Source organism: Balaenoptera acutorostrata, chromosome 6 (assembly GCF_949987535.1).
Source record: "Balaenoptera acutorostrata chromosome 6, mBalAcu1.1, whole genome shotgun sequence".
In the NCBI taxonomy this organism is placed as follows: Eukaryota; Metazoa; Chordata; class Mammalia; order Artiodactyla; family Balaenopteridae; genus Balaenoptera; species Balaenoptera acutorostrata.
The window spans coordinates 119,463,956-119,476,305 of NC_080069.1; the positions used below are offsets into that span (position 1 = coordinate 119,463,956).

The 12,350-nt window shown below is 44.4% G+C and overlaps 1 protein-coding gene across 2 annotated transcripts in view; it reads left to right on the plus strand.

Annotated features, from left to right (window-relative positions):
- The window catches only part of GPR107 (G protein-coupled receptor 107), a 76,369-nt gene that overhangs the window by 23,090 nt on the left and 40,929 nt on the right, over positions 1-12,350 (plus strand). For both annotated transcript variants that reach the window (XM_007194501.3, XM_007194502.3), the window contains exons 7-11: positions 1,294-1,350; positions 4,812-4,922; positions 5,273-5,406; positions 10,554-10,629; positions 12,226-12,299. In XM_007194501.3, the coding sequence (XP_007194563.1) occupies positions 1,294-1,350; positions 4,812-4,922; positions 5,273-5,406; positions 10,554-10,629; positions 12,226-12,299 (452 nt within the window). The remainder of the gene's footprint in view (positions 1-1,293; positions 1,351-4,811; positions 4,923-5,272; positions 5,407-10,553; positions 10,630-12,225; positions 12,300-12,350) is intronic.

Genomic DNA, 12,350 nt, shown 5'->3' on the forward strand with positions numbered 1-12,350 from the left:
GAAGTTTGGTAGATTGTTTGGGGAAGAAGAGAAGGAAGGAGATGAAGACCATCATGAGCAAAGACCGGAAGTGGAGATGAGCATGACAGGTGCTGGGCACTGGCCTATTGGAAGTAAAAGGTACCTATTTGGGAGCAGAGAGGAGCAGTCTTAGATAACAGAGGGCTGGAAAATTGAAGGTATCGATGCACAGAAAACAGGAAGTCATCGTGTGTTCTTGACAAGGATGGAATGTGATACAGAAGGTGTTAAGGGAAGGTCATAGTTCTGAAGGAATGTGCAGGGTAGCCTTGGAGAGGGAGACAGTGAAATTAGAGGGACCAGGAGGAATGCTGTTGTGATAATACAGGTTTAGGGTGATGAGGATCTGAACTAGAGCAGAGCTTTGGAATCAGTCTGGGAGGTCATTTGGGGGTGGTGGGAGGGTAGGAGAAGAGGTAGATTTTTTTTTTTTTTTTTCCCCAGAGGTGTAGGAAGTAGAAATAGCAGAAGGAAAAACGGGAAAGTTTTGGTTTGGGATATCTTGATTTTTCAGTGATGGGACATCCAAATGGCAGTATTTTATTTTGTTTTATTTTAACAGCTTTATTGAAGTATAATTGATATACAATAAACTGCACATATTTAAAGTGACAATTTGATAAGTTTTGGCTTGTGTGTACACCTGTGAAACCACCACCACAACAAGAGAGTGAACATGTCCATCACCCCAAAGGTTTCTCCTGTCCCTCTGTCACCTTCCTTTCCCTAAGTAACAACTGATCTGTAACTATAGGGTAGTTTTATAGAAGCTGCTATGAATGAATGACGCGGTACCTACTCTTTTTTGTCTTCTTTCATTTAGCGTAATTATTTTAGGTTCGCCCATGTTGTTCTGTGGATCAGTAGCTCCTTCTTTTTGTTATTTACCTTTAGTCCGCTGTACCGGTGGCAACATGTAGATCATTTGAAGTCGGGGATGGAGCCCAGGTGCTGTGTTGGGGTGTGACCTGGGTTGGCATCCGTTGTCTAGCTGAAGCTTTAAGACTAGAGAGGTGTTCAGTAGTGAATAGGGGGTATTGAAGAGACAAGAGGTAGATGAGGAAAGGAAATGGGTAAAGAATTACCATTCTCTGTGAAAGGTGATTTCATACATCTTGAAAAAATGGTGAATTTCTTTTTCAGTGAGCTTTTGAAGACCAGCAAATTTCAGGTTTAAGAAAAGCATGTTTTGGAGTTTTAAAATTTTTATTTTTATTAGCATGCTTTTTCCGCCAGTCTCATTCTAAAATAGGTTGTTAATGTCTTTTTTAGGCAACAGGAGAGAAATCCTTTTCTGTTCGTAATAATGATGGGGCAGTTTCATTTCAGGTATGTATTCTCTTTCAGTCAAGCTTCGTAGAATTTATCTCTACCATGTAAAAGGGTGAATTTTTATAGAAATTTTGAATTTAGGAGTAGTAATTTAGGTATGCTGTGTGTCAGTCACTTGAATACAGTAGCTCTCTCCATAACAAACCTACGAGGTGGGTATTGTTACCCACCACTTATCAAATCATAAATCTCTGAGAGAGAATAACTCAGAGTGTTATGTCCAGTGTGAGCGAGAAGGCCCGGATTCCAGCCCAGTTCTCCCTGGCTGTCCCCACACCTCTGCCTCTGCAGTCCCTCGCTGCCTCCCATTCAGAGTGTGTCACAAACACAGACTTCTGTACCTGAAAGGACCATTGTGATCTTTTAGGGTGATGTTGTCATTTCAGAGGTGAGTTCACTGAGCCTTAGAGGCCTGAGTGACCTGCTCAGCCGTCACCATTGTTAACTGCACACGGGTGTTCATGGCAGCATCACAGCCCGTGTGTGGGGTACGGGGGAGCACACTGGACTGGATCTCAGAGCCCATGTGCCAGCTGGTGACCTTGGACAGCTCCCTCAACTTCTGAACCTCGCTCTTGAAGCATCTGAAAATGGAAAATGAGGGCGCGTGTCTCATAGGGTGGTTAGGTGTATCATTCTTCAGAAATAAAAGTGCTTTGTAAAGCACTATACAAATAATCTTTTATCATTAATTTGTAAGAATCACTGTCACTTTTCTAACCAGTTTTCATTAATTGAGGTATAATTTGCTTAGAGGGAAATGCCCAGGTCTTACGTGTATGGTTCAATCAATTCTGACAACTGCATGCACCCACATAACCCACTCTCAAGATTCTCTGTATTTTTACCATCTCCGAAAGGCCCCCACCCCTGCATCTGCTATTCTGATTTCTTTCACCATAGATTCTTTTGCCTATCTAACAATTTTTATATGTTCTTTTAAGTTTAGTGACCGTCGGTGTTAACAGCTAACTGAGGGCTTTTGGGGTGCTCATCTGCTCTGAATCCCCAACAACTTCCCATCTGTCTCAGAGTAAAAGTCCAAGTCCTTCCACGTGGTCTGCAAGCCCACATGGTCCAGCTGCTGTCAACTTTCTGACCTCAGCTCCTGTTTCCTCCCCACCCCCTGCTTATTACTCTCTTCCAGCTACACAGGCCACCTTGCTGCTCCTAGAAAAGATCAGGCCTTGGGCTCTGCTCTAGCTGTACCCGCTGGAGGAACATTCGTCCCTCAGAATCTGTGTGATCAATTTCTTCCTCCTTCAAGTCTTTGCTCAAATGTCACCTTTTCAACAAAGCTTCCTCCAATCGCCCTGTTTTAAATGCAGCACCCCCCTGCCCCACCCCTGGCTCTGATTTTTCCCTTAGTGCTTCTTTCCAACATACGGTATACTTGTACTTATTTATTGTATTTATTATCTGTCCCTCCCTTCAGAAGGTAGCCATAAGGGCAGGGATTTCTATCTGCTTTATTGCTGCTGTATATGAAATTACTCATCTTGGGCCTGGCCCATAACAGGCTGCCCATCAGTCATTATGGAGATGAGTGAGTGAGTCAGACATCGTGCTAAGTACTCATACGTCATCATTATCTCAGTTCATCCTCCCAGCAGTCTGTGAAGTAAGTACTGTTATTATTCTCCTTTTACAGATGAGGAAACTGAGGCTCAGAGAGGTTAAGTAACTTGCCCAAGGGGAGGGTTCAAACCCAGGTTTGTCTCACTCCAAGGCCCATGTGTTTAATCACTTTGCTTTACTACCTTCTTAAGAAAATACAAAAGGTACTTTTCTCTCTTCTTTCCCTCACTTTAAAATGTTTGTTAATAAAATAAGTATTTTGAATTTTTTTTTTTTAAGTCACAAAAGGAAAGCATTTATAGGATACACATTTGTCAGTTACTAGTGCTTTGTGTCAAGGTGAGCACTGAGGGGAAAGCAGCATTTGTGGTGATTCAGAACATTGCTTCAGACAGCCAGTTGATAGGGTTCTTGGGATGCATAAAACAGGCAGCACACAAAACGGACCGCTTGCGTGCTCTCTGGCTTCCGCTCTCCTTGTGAAGAAGTCAGTAGGTGGCTCCTTAGTGTGCTGCTACCCGGTGTCCTCCAGTTTCGGACAGTACGGTCGTTCTGAGCTTTTCTGCTCCATCCACAGAGTAGGTCTGATAGTTTATCTACCTAGAGCTGGAAAGGGACTGTCAGGGCTTACCCCAACCCTAAAATTTTCATTTCTGCTTTATTTTGTTTTGTTTTGTTTTCCTTCAAGTGTCAGGTGTCTACTCTGTTCCACCATGATGGTTCTATTGATTTTTTTAAAAAAATATATATTTTTTAGAAATTTCATGAGAGTCTTTTGTAATTAAAATCACATGTTTAGAAAAGTTTTCTTTTTCTGGCTACCTTGGGTGGACAAGAATACATACTCTCACTTTACAGTGATGAGTTTGGGACATGGTTTCATGCTAATAATTTCAGCTTGAATAATTCTTGGTCTTTTCTTTTTGTCTTCTTGTCAGATGTCTCTTTTTTTCCCCCATTCTTTTAAATTTTGAGGTATAGTACCTATAGAAGAGTGTATAGTACTTATGTTGAGTACAAGTAATTATAAATAATCACCTTTGTAACCTTCACTTGGGACAAGAACTAGAAGAGTGCCAACACCCCAGAAGCCCCTTGTGGCCCTCGTGCTCTTCTCAACCCTAGAGTAACCCCTGTCGTGAGAGATGTTATCATAACTATTCCCACTTTTCTTCAGAGTTTACCACCTATATATGTAACCCTAAGCAGTAGATTTTAGGCTTTTAGTAAAATGTTCTCTGGAATTGATTAAGGTGTCACATTCTGTGATCTTTTTATATATATACATTTTAAAATTTACATTAAACTTCATTTGAATACATGAAATAATGTTGAAAAACAAAGAAAAATGTCTAAATGTAGAAAATGTAGCCTCTGTTACTGTTGTTTAAAATCATATGGGTAAATTTTGATGAGGGAATACTGGTCCTTTACCTTTTCAAATATCAGATGAACCTCCTTTCTTTCTCAGAAGTATTTTTTACCAAAGAGCAAAACAACAATATGTTGTCTTGAAAACCAGAAAACTGTATCTTAGGTTAGCTCTGCAGACTTCTGCAAAAACCCGTCACTGATGGATAGATATGTGATAAAGCAAGTGTAGTAAACTGTTAATTGTAGAATCTAGGTAGTGGGTACATAGGTATTCACTGTATAATTCTGTTAGCCTTTCTGTTAGCTTGAAAATTCTTATAACAAAATATTAGGAGGGTATCATAGAATAAGAAAACGTCTATTTAAACTCTGCTCTGGGAGAGTTTGATTAATCTAAGTAAGCAGTCTGTTTTCTTCTGTTCATGGTATTCACGACTTATTTCTAAGATTTAAATATTTAGCCGAGGATTTGGGTACCCTTAAATTTTTTTCTTCTTCACTTTCAGTTTTTCTTTAACATCAGCACTGAAGACCAAGAAGGCCTCTACAGTCTTTATTTTCATAAATGCCCTGGAAGTGAAATACGGTCTAATGACAAGTTTTCATTCAGCCTCGATGTGAGTACCATACAGAAACTCACATGTGGGTGTTGTCAGGCGTGTAAAATGGGAGACAGTTATTTCTTTATGAGAGTAGTTTTAAGAACACTTAAGCCAGAGTAAGAGAAACATGTGGCCAAAATAACATTTATGCCAGTGGGCAGGATACTTCAGCAGAGGGTTCATAAATAAGAAAATATACAGCAATTTAGGATGTGTTTACACTTTCACCCTGTGCATTAAGAATGTGGTTGTTATCTGCTGGTACTCACGTTCTTGAACTTCCATGAAACAGCTAAGATTCCAGATTGCTGAATATGGGATGATCTGTTTCTGAAAAGTAAAAATTAATGTCATGTTGGTTTCAGATCGACATCACAGAGAAGAATCCTGACAGCTACCTCTCAGCGGGAGAAATTCCTCTCCCCAAATTATACATTTCTATGGCCTTTTTCTTTTTTCTCTCTGGGACCATCTGGATTCACATCCTTCGAAAACGACGGTAAATTATCACCTCCTTGAGCCCTTCATCCAAGAGTGTTCGGGGACTTGTATAATTTCACCTTTTGCTGCCTTCTGAACCTGGAGGACTTGGCATTAGCGATCCTGTTCTCGTCAAAGGGCATCTTCCCCGAAACAAAGGGAGACCGTGCAGGAGCCTTGCCACCTGGGAGGCCTTTGCATGCCTTGGTGTTTGTTCACTTCCCATTGCTTTGTTTAAAAAGCAAATCCAAATATTTCAGTAATATACAAGCAAAATAAAATGTATAAGCAAAACATTTCCATAGCGAGGACACTAGAGTCCAGGACTCAGAGTGAACACGTCGGTCCCATTCAGGGGCTCTTTGTTCTTAAGAGATGAGTGACGACAGCCCAGTGCCTGGTGGGAGCATGGAGTTGCTGCTGCGCACTGAAGGCCCCGGCCCAGAGCCTGGGCGGGGTAGATACTGACCTCCAGAGGATCGTCACTCGAGAAAACCCCTTCAAAGCCCACCTGCCTGACTCTTGGCCTTTCTTCTGAAATCCCAGAGGCTTTAACTTGCGTTCTTGGTACTTGAGGGGAGCAGCAACATATGTGTGGAGCTAGTGTTTAATTGTGTCGCTCCCCCCAAATGGAAAACAAAACACTAATTTTCAGTTAAAAAATAGTGTGAAGTGTTTGTTATAGTATAAGGCCCATAAACTGTGTAAATGATGCTATGTGAATATGGTATTATAATATAGATTTAAATTCAGACAATTATTAAGCACCCCCAAGTACCAGATACCTCTTTCTCTGGAGCAGTGGGACAGATTGAGGTCCCTTTAACCTCTGGTGGCCAGATTGTCTTCTAGTGGACATGCTCAGCTCGGGTCCTGGGCTCTGCTGGATGTGGTTGCTGGTTTCTGTTTGTTGTAATCTTTTACATCCGCTGGCTGGAACTGTGTCTTGTTTACTTGTGAAGAACCCTACATAATCATGTTTGGACTAGAGATCAGGCAGCCACTAATAAGAAAAAAAGAATCCTACAAATTCAGGCCATAAAAGGTGTTTGGGGGGGCGGGGTTTGGTTTGTTTTTTTTTTTTTTTTTTTTCTTTTAATTTTTTTTTTTTTTTTTTATTTATTTGTTTATTTATTTATGGCTTGTGTTGGGTCCTCGTTTCCGCGCGAGGGCTCTCTCCAGCTGCGGCAAGCGGGGGCCACTCTTCATCGCGGTGCGCGGACCTCTCACCGTCGCGGCCTCTCCTGTTGCTGAGCACAGGCTCCAGACGCGCAGGCTCAGCAACTGTGGCTCACGGGCCCAGCCGCTCCGCGGCACGTGGGATCCTCCCAGACCAGGGCTCGAACCCGTGTCCCCCGCATTGGCAGGCAGACTCTCAACCACTGCGCCACCAGGGAAGCCCCTCTTTTAATTTTTATTTATTATTTTTGGCTGTGTTGGGTCTTCGTTTCTGTGCGAGGGCTTTCTCTAGTTGCGGCGAGCGGGGCCCACTCTTCATCATAGTGCGCGGGCCTCTCTCTGTCGCGGCCTCTCTTGTTGCGGAGCACAAGCTCCAGACGCGCAGGCTCAGTAGTTGTGGCTCACGGGCCCAGTTGCTCCGCGGCATGTGGGATGTTCCCAGACCAGGGCCCGAACCCGTGTCCCCTGCATCGGCAGGCAGACTCTCAACCACTGCGCCACCAGGGAAGCCCCGGTTTGTTTTTTTTAAAGAAAGTTTTGCTTTTGCCGTTATTAGAAAAGTAAGAACTAGGAGTCGGAGACCTGATTTCAGGTGTAAATGCTGACTCTTACTGCCTGTGTGCCTTCCTTCACTCTAAGTCTCTTTTTCCTCGGCTACAAAACTGGGACAGTCGTAACTGCCCTGCCTTCCCCTCAAAGTCTTAGATCCTTAGGTTTCTTATGTGGTTCCCCCTGAAATGATGTGTACGAGAGGGTTTTGCAGATCAGGGTGCTATGCAAAGATGAGGGACATACAAAATAGTTTAGCCAGATGTTCAGTGGTATTTTAATTTCCCTTTATTTGGCGATGCAACAGTCATTGTCACTGGTTCACTTATATAAAATCGTGACAACAGTTTAAAATCTGTGGTTAAACGAGGCTGACCTACTTTGTACAACGTATTTTAAACTTCTTGTTGAAGTATAGCGTATATACAGAAACGTATCATTTCAGCCCTCTGCCCCATCCCCCTGGTTTTCCAGGAGTCTCACAGCCAGCCATGTGAGTCACGTCACAGAGGTGACTCCAGGGCCGCCAGCGCATTTCAGAGACTTGTATCCCCTTAGTGCTGGAGGGGACGGAGAGATTTTTTGCCTCGTCTTATTGAGGCCTTGAGGGGGGAAGTGAGAGACATGGCTAGCGTCCCCCGACAGAGCTGGCCCCGGGGCCCAGAGTGGCTTGCTGTGCCTTTGTGGTTCTGTCGTGGGCCCCAGAGCACGGGAAGGGGGAAGGGAACACGGGCAGCTGATCGGTTTGGTACCTGCTCTCTGCCCAGCCAGGCACTGGACGTCGTGGCTCCTTGAGGTCATTGTTGGCCCGTTTTCAGCAGAGGTTTCTGAGGCCTAGAGAGATGAAGGTCGTCAGGGTAGAACCCGTATGTGGGTCAGGTCGGCGTGGCTCCAGGGCCCGAGATCTTTCCTTCATTCACATAACGGCCCAGCCATCAATGCTGTGACTTGGACCGCGAGTCTCGGTGGCCAGGGTGTGTGGTGAGCACAGCCCTTGACGGTTCTGCACTCTGGGTAAATCTCATTACTATTCAGGAGGGGCAGACTACTCCGGCCTTGACTTCCCTTTCGACCTTCAAGTAGGTAGGCACTGGAGCAGGAAAGTACCAGGGAGGAAACCAGTCCGGAAACTGGGTGTGCGTCAGCTCACGACACGCCCTCCTTATCGGTCTGTGCCAGGCCCTCTCCTGTTTTATTTCCTGTCCCCTCTCCCGTTCCTTCCCTCGCACGGCCAGCCACTCAGATGCGTTTAGTATGTGTTTTGGGGATATTTGTATATTCTTGTAAACAAATAATGTTTATTGGTATTGCATGTATTTTTTTAAATAAATTTATTTATTTTATGTATTTATTATTTTTGGCTGTGTTGGGTCTTCGTTGCAGCATGTGAGCTTTCTCTAGTTGCAGCGAGCAGGGACTACTCTTTGTTGCAGTGCGCGGGCTTCTCATTGCGGTGGCTTCTCTCGTTGCAGAGCGCAGGCTCTAGGTGCGCGGGCTTCAGTAGTTGTGGCGCACGGGCTTCGGTAGTTGTGGCGCACGGGCTGTAGAGGACAGGCTCAGTAGTTGTGGCACACGGGCTTAGTTGCTCCGCGGCATGTGGGATCTTCCCGGGCCAGGGCTCGAACCCGTGTCCCCTGCATTGGCCACCAGGGAAGTCCTGCATGTATTTTTAATTTATATAAACTGTTCCACCTGTAGGTGTTGTTTTGGTACATTTTTCACTCAGAACGTCCTCTTTAAGCTCTAGTCACATGGCTGCGTGCACATCCAGTTCGTCACTGTTCAGCTGCTCCGTGTCATCCACAGTGAGCGTCCCCATCCCACTCACCCAGCCCCTTAGTGGTGGACCCCGAGGTTGTCTTCATTTCCCTGCTCCCCCTACTGTCATGACCCACCCTCCTTCCTGTCCCCGGAGGGCTCTGCACCTCGGAAGGAGGTGCCCTGGGTGTCGGGGAGCTCTCCTTTAATTTCGCTAAGTGCCGCCGGTTGCCCGCCATGATGCGTGCCTGTGCCGGCTTATGCTCCTACTACACGTGTGCCAACACTGACACCTTAATGTTTTGCCAGTGTGATGGGTATAAACTGGTACCTCATTTTCTTCTGCATTTCTCTGAATATCAGTGATGTGAATTATCTTTGCAGAGACATGTTAACCTTCTGGGTTTTCCCTCTGTGACTGCCTGTATTTGCATATTTTTCTGTGGGATTTTCTGTGTTTTTCTTGTTGCTTTGCATAAGTTCCTTGCACATTGGGATCTCAATCCCTTGCGTGTCTTAGACGTTGCAAATTTCTTCTCCCAGTTGAATTGTTGAGTAAAAATCTTTCATACTAATAGAGTCACAGCTATCTAATTTTAGTCTTTTGGGCAGTGCTCCTTGGATCTTAGGAGGCCCATTCCTACTCTGGGATTACAAAATGCGTGTTTTATGCTCAGCAGCAGGCTCCGCCTGGGTGGTAAGGAAGTGTGAAGCAGAGATCCAGCTTTCCTTATTTCTTATATAGGTTTGAGCTAATTTTTTCCCGGTGTCAGTCATTAAGCAGGCTGTTCTTTTCCCACTGACTTGGTATCACCTTAACTATCAAGCTTCCGTACACACACGAATCTATTCATAAGCCTTCTAGTCTATTCTGTTGGTTTACTTGTCTGATGTGACACCCGTTTCCCATTTTTTTTTTACTGCTGTGGCTTTGCAGAATGTCTTGATATCCGAGAGTGGGAGTCCCCACTGTAGCTCTTACTCAAGTCTTTGTTTGCTTTCTTTAATAGAGTTTAAGACTTTTCTCCATCATGGTTTTGTTTGTCTTATTAGGTTAATTCCTAGGACGAGGCGGGAAGGGGTAGAGGAGTTGAATGCCTGGCAGCCTGAAGGTGGACTCGTGCCCGTAGGGGGAGGTGGGGCAGTGGGTGCTTTGCGCCACTGTCCTGGTATGTTTGGCAGGTTCCGGCTGTGAGGGGGGAGAGAGGGGCACGACCCCAGCGCTTTCTCTTTGACCATCCCTGCTGCCTGGCTCCAAGTCCGCCTCTCCTCCTGGCTGCAGATTTCCCCTATAGCTGTGCCTAATCACCTCTGCCTTCTTGGGGATTTCACGCCGTTTTCATAGATCCATCTGCCTCATTCTTGCCTCTGCGGGCTTTCCAAGGTGGTTTCTGGAGAAGCAGCTGGCAGCCTGTTTAGATTTCCATCTCATCAGGCCTGGAAACCCATTGTGCGTAACTCGGCTCCATTCACAGCATTGAATTATATAGTAGAGGTGACTTGGGACTCCATTCCAGGCCTTTTCTGCTGGCAGCAACCACTTGTTTAAAAAGCTTCATGTTTGTGGTTTGCTTAGATTATATTTACTGCCTCCTTATAAATATATGATGCCTGGAGCTTCACCTGTTCTTTGGGAGTACGAAATATTCCTTTAATTCTTTTCTCTCTGTTTTTACATAGGAATGATGTATTTAAAATTCACTGGTTGATGGCCGCCCTTCCTTTCACCAAGTCTCTTTCCTTGGTGTTCCACGCAGTACGTATTAGTATTTTGGGGTCATTCACGAAATGATGTACAATGCCTATACTGTCTGGAAAAATAAGGTAGAAGACAGGACACATCAAATAGAAGATGAAAGAATACCTTTGTCATGAAGCCTCCTTTGGTCTGGGAGGGACTGGTCACGGAGATAAATCATCACAGTCTCCCTAATACTAGACTTGAGATCTTCAGACGTTACCTTCAGACTCAGAGTTTTCTCAGAACACTTGTTGGTGTTTATTTTTTTTTGTTTTTGTTTTCCCAGTCATTTCTTGAGATTAGCGTGCCACCTGCTGAATTGTTTTCGTGACTTCCTTTATTTTTCCAAGTATTCCCTCATGTTCCCGTTTGATTTGAAGTTCAGTGTTAGGATACTTATTTGAGAGAAAACTGATCCTCTAAGGATTGAGGCATAAGAATTGAGCTTAAAAAAAAAAAAAAAAAAAGAATTGAGCTTAAGCTTTGAATATTTAGTACCGATGCAGATTGAAAGGAGCCTGCCCATGGGAGTAAGATCACAACTTCCCTGATTTGTAGGCCTATGAGGTATCCATGGGTCATACGTGAGGGTGACGGTCTCCAGACATGTGCACAAGATCCTACTGCACTTAAAACTATTGTCATAGAAAAGTAATAATATAGCCAGTTACAATTTCAAGAAATGACAATTATTTGGATAATTTCCCATTTGGGTGTAAGGTAAAAGATTCTTTCTGGAACCATGTAGATAACGAATGATAAGATTCTTGAGTCACTTTCATATCTAGACAGCCATGTGTGGGAGAATGAAAGATGTATAAAGAAACTGATGTCAGCTTTGGGAGTCCTGCCCGGAAGCATTTGGGCCACTACTGAAACTGGTCACTTTAGTTAAAATGCACTGGTGATTTCAGGTAGCTCTAAATTTACAGATTTTTTCCCAAAGAAAACATAGTTGAAGCTAGGTGATTCCACGTAGATTTTTTTTACTGACTTTACTGACTGATTTATTACGTAAGCAGCAAGGCTATGAAAGATAAAGTTCTTGACTGGGGCACTGAAAAGACCTGTGGCATTTGGAGGTTTTTTTGTTTGTTTGTTTTTTGGTGGTTTTATACATCATTTTATTTTATTTTATTTTACCTGGGCTACAGCAGTGAAAACCTGGAATCCTAACCACCAGGGAACTCCCTTGGAGATTTTAAAGAAAAGAATAGGCATCCATTTGCCAGAGTGAATCACCTGCCTCAAGAGAGGGAGCCCTGGGACTTCCCTGGTGACCCAGTGCTTAAGATTCTGAGCTTCAAATGCTGGGGGTGCAGGTTCGATCCCTGGTCGGGGACTAAGATCCCACATGCCATGTGGCACGGCCAAAAAAAGAGGGACCCGGACTAGGTGTTAGTGACATGGAACCCTTGCGTCAAGTTTCTCAAGCTACCTGACATTTGCAGTGCGCTCACAGGCTTCACTGTGCATCAGCAAGCTCAGTATTAGGGATTGGGAGCGGGTGTCCCCCGCCACGAGGGCCTCTGGTGGCATTTCCTGTTCTGCTGTGTGTAATGTAAGGCGTGTAGTAGATGATCTTTCTGAAATGCACTTGTTTGATTGCAGATCGACTACCACTATATCTCCTCCCAGGGCTTCCCGATCGAAGGGTGGGCTGTGGTGTACTACATCACTCATCTGTAAGTATGCAGAGTGACACAGGAAGCACCCATCCTGCGGCGTGGCTTGCC